At 46.1% G+C, this 10,114-nt stretch overlaps 1 protein-coding gene across 1 annotated transcript; it reads left to right on the plus strand.

Annotated features, from left to right (window-relative positions):
- The first annotated feature begins 5,956 nt into the window (after window positions 1-5,956).
- LOC138922005 (cyclic nucleotide-gated channel beta-1-like) lies at window positions 5,957-9,305 on the plus strand. Its single transcript, XM_070258658.1, has 3 exons — window positions 5,957-6,605; window positions 7,950-8,112; window positions 9,108-9,305. The coding sequence occupies exons 1-3, from the start codon at window positions 5,972-5,974 to the stop codon at window positions 9,118-9,120; spliced, it is 810 nt and encodes a 269-aa protein (XP_070114759.1). The 5' UTR covers window positions 5,957-5,971; the 3' UTR covers window positions 9,121-9,305.
- The last annotated feature ends 809 nt before the right edge of the window (window positions 9,306-10,114 follow it).

Here is a 10,114-nt window from a genome sequence, read left to right on the forward strand (position 1 = left end):
GGAGAAGCCCGCTAACTTTGTTGGTAGTGCCTGAAGGCCCTGGGCAGGTGGCTACAGTGATTTTACGCCAAAAAATGTCCAGAATATAGAGAGACCCAGACTCAAACAAGCAAAGTTTCTGCAATCCAAAATAACACCCAGGATGGGAACAGAAAAAAAAATCCCCTCTAAAGAGACCTAGCCATAAGTCAATGTGGATTTGGCTGTTAAAACAGGAAATTCTCAAAGAAGAGATTAAATGGGTTGAGCACCAAAGCAATTTGTTCCAGATGGGAGCTATGCGGGGAGAAAGAAGGGGTACAAACCAGCAGGTGTCTATCCAGTTAAAACTGAAAGTGCCTCTCTAGAGCCACAGAGGTCAATCTCCCTCTACAGGAAGAAGTAAGAAGCTAGTTGGCTACCACAGAACAAAATACTTGTAAGGACATCCAATGCCTGACCCTATGTCCCTGTATCCTGATTTGAAGAAGGAGGACAAGGAGTAAGGCCCCACTGGAGCCCAGAGGCCAGGTGCCCCAGCAAAAGCACAGTGGATCAGAGAATAAAGGAGATAAAATCTTTTGCGGCTCATTTGGAAACCAGTGTTCAAGTAACCATCTTACCGGTTCTCTTAATGGGTAAGGGCTGGATTTACAAATGGAGTAAAATGTGGAATAGACTTGACTGTAACCATCTGGGTGGGGCCTTTCGGACACCTGGTATGCACCGCTACTGTTACTCTTACCGCTTCATGTATAATTGCTATTGATGTTTTACATGCTTGCATTCTGAGTGCTCATAAAGCCCCAGGGGAGACTTTTCCAGTGATGAAGAGCTCCTTGGAGATTGGTAATAGCAGGGGGATTACACCCAAACCACCAATAGACTTCTGGTTTTTTCCCATATTACATCACAGAAACAATATAGAATTCCGAGAGGAGAGTAAATAATCAAAGCCTTGGTGAAGGACTTAAAGGCAGCAGGGGAATTGAGAGCTTCTATATCTCAAGACTACAGCACCAAGGCTCCAGTGAAAAAGGCTAATAGGATCTGGAGGCTCATGGTGGATTATTGCCAACTGAATTCAGCTGTTGCCCCTGTAGCTCTGGCTGTTCCAGACCTTGTGCTTAAATGCACAATTACTGTGCTGCACCTGGGGCGCTCAGGTTTTCCTGATATTTGCCACCAATGGGTAGGCTGATATATGGAACAAGCCCCTCTCCCTTCTTGCAAGACTCGGTTCCATCCCACTGATGATATCATGCTGGTAGGCTGCAATAAAGAACAGTTGGCAATGGCTGTTTGCCGACTTGCACGAAAGCCAAGAGATGGCTCATTAATCCTGATAAGATATAAATTCATGGGACCCATGTGGGCTGAGGCTCAAAGATCAATCTCCAAGACAGTAAAGGAAAAGTCACCCTATGGCTCACTACTACCTGAAAAAGAAGGCAACACTTAATGTGACTGCTCGGGTATTGAAGGCAATACATCTTGTACCTTATGCATATGTTGAACAGAGAATCTGGTAAATGTAGCTGGGTACAGGAGTAGCAGGCAGCTGGGGGGAGTGCGACACGTTTTCTCAGCAGCCCTCCCTTTGGTGCCTGTAAAACTCCAAGGGTCCTTTGGACATACAAATATCTGCTACTGATAACTATTCTGATTTGAGCTTCTAGCAAGGAAGACCACCTCCACCTGGAAGTGCCTCTTGGAGTTCTGAACTCACTGCCTCCCTGACAGGACCATCCACTGCACACTATCTGGGAAACAGCTACTCGCCTGTTACTGGACATTTGTGGAGAATGAGAGCTTTAGTCAGGACTGCCAGGTAACATCATATCCAGACATCCCCATCTTGAGTTTGTGGCACTCAGATATTAACAACCAAGTTGGAAAGGTACAACAACCTTTTCTTTTAAATGGAAATGTTATATTTGAGAAGCAAGTCTGGTCCTATACCTGGTTCCTCCTTATATGAAAAGGTTGCAGCCACCCCTTTAGGGGCCATTTCACCTCCACTTGCTCAATCACAAAGGAAGCCTTTAGCTAACTGGCAACCACACTTCCAAGAAGTCCCCAAGGATACTTGGCCTTGGCTTATTGGTGTCTTGGCCAAAATCAAAGCTAATAGCGTCCCTGGGTGTCAGCAGTCATTCAACTCCAATGACAACCCTAAATGCAGTGAGGGCCAGTCAGCACCGTGGGCCATATTGAAAGCTGCCACCCTTCCTTTAGACGATGCTTCTAAGGAGGAGGCGTGTTGTATTTTCACTGGCTCTTGGGCTATGGCCAATAGCCTAGCTGTCTGTTTGAGATCATGGGGGATGATGACTGATATATAAAAGACATGCCTCTGTGGAGCCATGAGCTCTCAAATGCCATTGCTACAGTATGGAAAGTATCCATACTCAGAAGAGACTAAATCAAACAGTGTGACCAATGGGGTCTGCATAGCCCTGGAGGCTAGCAGTGCTACCTGAATTCATTATCAGACTGGGAAAGTGATCCTACCACCAGAATCCAATGGGCTCAAAAGACCTCAATCTATGCTACCTATCAACAGGTTACATGACTCTGAGCCCTGTGCATTCCTGGCAAAGAAACTATTTCCATCCTGTGCTGCCATATGGTGGCTACTTTTGATGTCTAACAACCATTGAAAATTATTCAGGCTATGAAGTTGCCATTCCTATATGAGTAGCAGATTCTGGCCACACCATGGTAACACTTGAATCTAAATTCTGCCACCTTTTTGGTCACTTACAATCTTTCAGTGGAGGCCATTCATGATGAAGGAGACTCAACAGTGCGCTGAGGGGCATGACATTCAACAGGCATTCCATGCCCCTTTTTATACTCAAGCTGCTGGCATCATCAAGAGGTAGAGCGGATTTTCAAAGCCTCGACTATAAAAGATTGCTGGACAGTCAATGTTGCCAGAATCATTGCCAGACTAGACATCAAAACAGACTATATGGTCATGATATGAAGCTGTTTACAGCAAAAGAAAATTCCCTTTCTGATGGTTGTTTGGAGAATGCAGGATAGAAAGGGTCAGAGAACAGAGAGGCTAGCTCTCTGTATCAGTGTTCCTACACTGATAATCCCCAACCATTCCTCTTCTTTTTCTTTTTCTTCACTGACGTTAGTTAGACAAAAAAGGAAGAGTGACTCCAGCCTATTGCTTCTACTGTCAACCGGCTTCAGTCATTGGGTTTGTGGGTCACAGATCACATGACTAATGATCCGTTGTTGGAATTCATGAAACCTAGATTACGCTTGTGGTGGCCTACTCAGACAGCAATAGGGGATATCATAAACCAATGCAAGTTCTACCATTGTGCCAGAGCCCACGTAACCCCTGGCACATCTAGATAGGTCTGAGTGCAGGTGGGGAATGGCTAGGTCAATAGGAGAGGTACTAACTACTAGATTAGGACAAACAGACTATGTGGCCATAGAAGGAAAGCAACAACCTCAGTACCTTGGAGAAAGCAACAATCTTCGTATCTTGATTTGAGCTCCTTATACCCTGGCAGGTTTGGGGATGGGGGAACACTCAGTGCTTTATGTCCCCTGGATCCAGCACCACAGCTTGGCAAATATCTCCATGGTCCACTTGAGTCAACTGGCAGCCGTGGCTGACTGAATCCCTATGAGCTTTGTCATTCTATCCACACACTATAGGAACAGAAAACTTCCTACTGCCATGGCCATCAAACTTGAACCCCCTCATATAGGTACAAACACTCTGACCAGTACAACCCTGTTTCAGAAAGACTGATACAAAACCATACAGGTCTCTTGATGCACCCATGGCACCAGTGGAATGTATGCATATAGAAGCTGTATCTATTCGGTGCCACTGCCCATGTGGCTTTACCAAACCAATATAAAGATGATCCAAATCAAGCGTATGAAGCCTCTTTGGGTTATATTCTTGTATGTGTTGGAGAGTGGGCCACAGAACATCTTTCCATCAGGGACAGCAGTGATTTTTTCATTCATGTAATGTCTCCTGTATTTATTGGAAGTGGCACCACACCTTGGACCACTTGTTGGGACACCAGGTAAAGAGTGCTGTCCTACCTGGGGATACATTGACTCCTGATTCCAAACCCCTGACATCAGTGTCCATGCCCTAGAGACAATGATCAGGAACCTATCTTTAACTTTAGCTATCATAGTCAATGAGACAGCACAAGTTCTAGAAGATCAGGAAATCAATCTAAACTTCCTTGTAAGGTTGTAATGCATAATAGACTGGCTGTCAGGTACACTCAGACTCAAGAGGGAGGAGTATGTATGGTCAACAACATCTCCTTTGTGTTTGGCTAAATTTCGCCCACCAGGTGGAGCAGCTCAGCTGAAGTGTCAGTTCAGGTACAATACTCTGCGTGGTTGGGGCACTTTCCTCCAGGATCTGGTATATGCGCTGAATCAAAAAGTGATGTTTGATGCTGTGTCCCCGAATCTAGTGTACATGAATCTGGGAACCAAGGGGTGAAAATCAAATGAGCTCCCGTAAAAATGAGTCTGATTCCACTTTATGATGTTTGAGTGCTGAGAACTTTTAGGCCTCAGCCCTTCCTCTTCCCTTCCACCCCATATATGGGCAAGCTGACAAGAAATCCTAGGTAATCTCTTCTTGGAAACAAATAGGAGGTTCAAACCATGCAAACCACTACCTCTGCATCAGAACCTTCATCCTGGCCCCACCATCTAAACAAAACAAAAACCTGAAGCTAGTCTCCTTTCCCCACTCTCTCAAACCATTTTCAGACCAGTTTGGGAAGGCTTCCTGCTCTTCTATGAAAGCCTCACTATGTAAGTAATAAGCCTCATCATACCTTCTTAGCATCAGTCAGTGTAGTTTCATCAGTCTTGATATCCGAAGCAAATTTTAGTTGAGGGGAAAGATCCATCCTTTCTTTGCGGAATGGCTACAACAGCTCCTCTCACCATCATTCCCCTTAGCACACTTGCAGAATACATGCTTCCCATCCCTGAAACGTTAGAGTCAGCCATATTATGTTCTGGGTCTCAAGAGAGACTGCTTCTGGTAAGGGATACAGGTTGGCTTCTACTGAACTTGAAGCTACAGCCACCACCTGGTCTTTGCAGCCTCCTTGAGGCAGAGGATCAGCAGGCAAAGACAGGAATGTATATAGTAGAGGGGCAAGTTGACCCTCATGCCATGCGGAGATGTGAGTTGTTGCTACATTATGGGGATAGGGAGAAGTATGTCTGAACTCAGAGGATTCATCAGGAATTCTTTTGGTGCTTCTTGCCCGGTAACAGTGGTAGATGGAACCAGTATAAAATAGCTGTGGCTTTCTTTATAATTTTCAGAATTGTTTACACTTGTCATCTTGGCTGAGTGGGGCTGAATACAACAAAAAGTCTTTGACTGTTGACTCAGGAATCACTCTAGGAAGCCTGCTTTTTAATGTCTATCATGCTTAGCTTGGTGCTTTAAAAGAAGTATCTCTCTTTATTTTTTCATTCTTTGGAGGCCTGAGGTAAATTAAGCAGCGTTTATTAAACACCTTCCCGCTCTGCAACTCTCTGTTGTGACTGCATCCATTACAATTTTGTATGCTTTTACTCAAAGCAGGTTTAATAACGGGAAAACGTCCAAATTCTTCTTTTCTCTCTGCTAAGGTAGGTTTTTACTATTGGTGAAATCTGAACTATGTAGTCTTTTTATGACTCTGTCCCTATTGGCATGAGCCATCTCCAGGTGGAAATCAGGGTAACAATTCACCCTGTGCAGCGGGATGCCTCCATATCGGAATACTTTAGTTCTGCTGGCCACGGTAGAATTATAAAGACAGGACATGCTTGGGCTCCAGGACTAACCCACGGCTCTCACGCCTCAAGGGAAAGAGAGGAAGGACTCAAATCCCGGAAGCTGAGTGTCTTGAAAATTCATTGGACGCCAGGCGTGTCAATCCTCACCTTTCAGCAAATGAGCTTAGAGCTCACAATGGGGAAGAGGACCTTTGTTGACCCTTCTAAGCCCCGCCTCCCGTCACACACCAACGCAGACTGTTCCCACTCCCCACCCCCGCCGCCATCTTCTCTGCTGCCGCCACCATTTCCCAGCAGGCCTTGCTGCCAACAGGTTTCCGCAGCCATAGTTAGCCTGGTGGCCGCCATCTTTGTTACCGTTACGAAACCGCCAGATCAGTTTTCCCAAGTTGAGGCAGAGTGCTGCGTCTCTCCCACCATGTCTGACATAGAGAAGGGAAGCCCAGACCTTGGTGGCCAGAACAGAGCCCGTGGTGGGGTGGGCCAGGACCCCAGATCCACCGAGTCTGCGGAGTTGGGGGCAGAAGTCGCAAGGGCCGCATACCCTGGGGACTTCCAGGCAATACTGCAAGCTCATGTGGAAGAAGAGGTTTGGCTGGACATCCCCGAAGTCATCATCGAGAACTGGGATGTACAGCAGGTAGAAGAGGAGTGGGTGCCAGGAGAGGAGGAGGCAGTTGGGGAGGAGGAGGACGAGCAGGAGGAGGGAGAGGCAGAGGAAGGGGGTGAGGAGGACGAAGAAGAGGAGCAGGAAGAAAGCGACGAGCAAGAGCGTGAGAATCATGTGGACAAAGAGGAAGAGGAGGATGGTAAGGAGGCCGCAGAAGTTGTCTTGGGCTTCTGTGAGCTCCCCATGGCGCGCTCGTGGTCCCTGTTCTGGGCTCTGGTCCATTCCCTTCTACACCGCATCCATGAGAAGGACCACATCCTGGTCCCGCCCCACGCTGACTCCGTGGTGGTCAGGCCGCAATCTCAGGAGCCCGAGGACCAGGGAGAGGGTGGCACATCCCGGGAGCCCAGGTCTGGGACGGCAAGTACCTGGCAGAGGGTGCATCCGCCTGGGAGCTGGAGGAACCCGCAGACAGGGCTGCATCCCAGAAGGCAGAGGAACCGGTGGAGGTCAAGGCCTGGGAGGGTGAAGTGCTGGCTGACACTGCCGTGTCCTGGGGGAGGCTGGGGCTGTGCACCCTAGGAAACTGAGGTGGTGGATGGAGGCCACATCTTCAGGCTCTCGGAGCCTCCGTGGGCGCAGCTGGCTCACTTGCAGGCCACTCTTAGCGCTTGCCTCAGGTGATTAAGCTACAGGTCCATTTTTTTCGAAACGCTTCTGGCTGAAGCATTCCCAATTCTGTAGAGACCTGTACAGTCTTGAGAAAAAGTACGATTTTTACGAAGCCCTGTTCAATAAGAGATCTGAGATCATCAGTGCAATTCATGAGCCCACAGAAGGTGAATGTCACTGGGAAGCAGGTGCTCAGGAGGGAGCTGGGAGGAAGTGGACAGTGAGCCTGAAGGAAAAGGGCAAACAAATGGTATACCTCGCTTTTGCTTGATGGCTTTTAAAAAGGTGAAGATTCTTGGTAAGATGATCCAAGAAAAGGATGAAATGGCCCTGGCGCCCTTTGCAGGGGTTGAGGAGCTAATGAGCTTCACCACAGAATTTGTCTTTAAATCAAACAAATCTTTCCCAGTGAAGTTCTGACAAAAACACACCAGATGCTGTCAGAACCAGATGAGCCTGCTCCCTCCTTCTCCCAAGGGCCAGAATCAGCAGCAGGGGGTGTGAGATGTACTGGAAGAGGGGAAAAACGTCACCGTAAAAACTCTCAAGCAGCAGAAATGGGAGGGCCACGGAAGTGTTGTTTCAACCAGGAGGAAGATGCCCAGCTGTTCTTGTTATTTTATTTTACTGTTTAAATTTATATTTTGTGGAGGTAACTGGTTGATACCGTTGTGTGTGCATCATGCTATTTCGACTTCTGCATAGACTACTTCATGCCAAAGATGTGGAGGGGGACATTTGTATGGTGGCAGATGGAAGCTAGACTTGTTTTTAACGTATTTCTATTCTCCAGATTCTCCTGAGGCGGGAGTTCTGGATGTCCATACTGATTTTAAATTGGAATATTTTTTCCACCCGCTTGTGATCCCAGAGTCCGTATCATTCTTCGCTAAAGAAGTGGCTGAATATAAGTATGGCAACTCTGAGGAGGAGGCCCAGGAAGCGGGAGGTGAGGAAGAGGATGAACGTGAAGAACCAGAAGAAGGACTCGAAATGGACATGGACTGCGCAGAGGGCAGCCCCGGAGAATCCAGGTATTAACGTGTAGCCTGGAACAGTAACTAATCGTTCCTGACGTATGCCTGTTACTGACAACTTTATGTTTGGAAGTTTTTCTGCAAAGTAAATAGGAAAAACGTTTTGAAATTCAGTTTTGAAGGAACAGTTTTATGTTAATCATATCCTTGTATACTAGGAAATCTAGAGGCAGTATGTCCTGAAATGTACTTCATTCTTAGCCACCAGTCCTTTGTCCTGTAGCTATAAGACTACTAGAGCCGTAAATTTATCAGACCTGGGACATTTAGAGACCAGTGTTTTTTGAGAGGATGGTCTCCAGAAGCAGCAGCTAAGGTGGCCAGGCCACGCACTGGCTGTGCCTTCATCCCCTGGCCACAGAAATGTAGTCCCTTGTAATAACGATGCCTTTGAGAAGGTGACACCTTTCCAAGTAGTAAGACCGCATTTCATGATTAATTCACAAATAGTAGTTCAATTTAGATTTTTGTGTTTCATGTGACATTCACAAGAAAAGAAAATTAGTCATAGTAAACTATTGTTTATCAATGAATTGATAATTAAGTCTTATATTTCCTCTGTCCATCCTTCTCTCTCTCCTCTCCCTCTGCTCCCTCTCTCTTCCTGAATGTTCACAGCTGTGGATATCTAATAACAGCCTTGCCACATTTTATAGATATGGAAACGGAAGGTCTGGGAGTATAAGGGATTTATGATTTGTGTAAAAAGCCCAGACTTTTGAAGTGGAAAGACTTATTTAAATCACAGAGTGGCCTCTCAAGAAAAAAATCACACATTTATAGTGGTGGGCAAGAGGGAGACGAGGTTGATGTGGTCAAATGATTGAGGCATGTGGGCCATGATATCCAAGGGTCTGGGTTACAAGAAGAAAACATTTTGTTTTCTGCTTGTTGAGACAACAGATGTACATAGGGTTGACTCATATTTAAAAAGTCACTGTTGCGTGTTAATGGTGTACAAATTGTTAATTGCCTCTTATTCCATCCTACAGTCCGAAGGCGTAGAAAGAAACGGATGGTGAAAGAAAAAAATGAATTTGTTCCTCATGGATATTCTAGTTTGCAGCAGCCCAAAGCATGAGTTTTGTTTCATACTTCATCACCCAACAATGATGTTAACTGACATCTCATGGATATAGATGGATGGCAACGTTCGTTCACGTTAAAAATAAAAGTTTGTTTGAAATGAATAAGCTGCGGGTTTCTTTTTTACATAAATAACACGGAGTCAAATCTATCTTTGTGTCTTTTCTGTTTGTTTTGGCCCACCTTAGTGTGATTGAAAGGAATCTCTTTAAGTTATTGCGTAAGCCTGTTTTAATTCTTTTATTGCAGCCTCAATAAATGAAAATATAAAGTTATAATCACTTCCTGTAATGATATAGATGGTGGGCTGGCCTCTGGTGCGTTTTATTGAATGCAGACGATGGATGACCTAGCTTGCCAGGAGACCAGATGGTGCTGTTGGGCTGCTGTAGACCAGCAGCATCACTAACACCTGGGAACTTGTTAGCAAGGCAAGTTCTCGGACCCCACTCCCGACCTACTGAATTGGAAATGCTGAAGGTCGGCCGCTAGCCATCAGGGTTTTGCAGGGACTCCAGTTCTTCTGAAACACGCTAAAGTTTGAGCACCACTGGTTTAGGTCAATGGGGGAAAACGTTGAACTTCACTACAGTGGGACCAGCCTTAATTCACTGACTTGATACTGTTGCAGGTAAACTAAACAGGATGGTAAGATGTGGACTGAGGAAGAGACTAGAATTCTCGGGGGCCTGACACACAAAGACGTCCTCGAGGGATGTGTTCGTTTCCTGGGGCTGCCATAACAAATTACCACAAACCAGGTGGCTTAAAACAATAGAAATTTATTCTCTCACAGTTCTGGAGGCCAGAAGTCTGAAATCACGGTGACAGCAGGGGTGATTCTTTCTGGAGACCCTGCGGGCCAGTCTATTCCAGGGCCTCTCTCCTAGTTTCTGGTGGTTGCTCTCAATCC

Source organism: Equus caballus, chromosome X (genome assembly GCF_041296265.1).
Source record: "Equus caballus isolate H_3958 breed thoroughbred chromosome X, TB-T2T, whole genome shotgun sequence".
In the NCBI taxonomy this organism is placed as follows: Eukaryota; Metazoa; Chordata; class Mammalia; order Perissodactyla; family Equidae; genus Equus; species Equus caballus.

Coding starts and splice junctions, on each gene's coding strand:
- LOC138922005 (XM_070258658.1), top strand. CDS start 5,972: ATGGGGAAGAGGACCTTTGTTGACCCTTCTAAGCCCCGCCTCCCGTCA. Junction 6,606..7,949: donor CAAAGAGGAAGAGGAGGATG/GTAAGGAGGCCG, acceptor TTGTGATCCCAG/AGTCCGTATCATTCTTCGCT.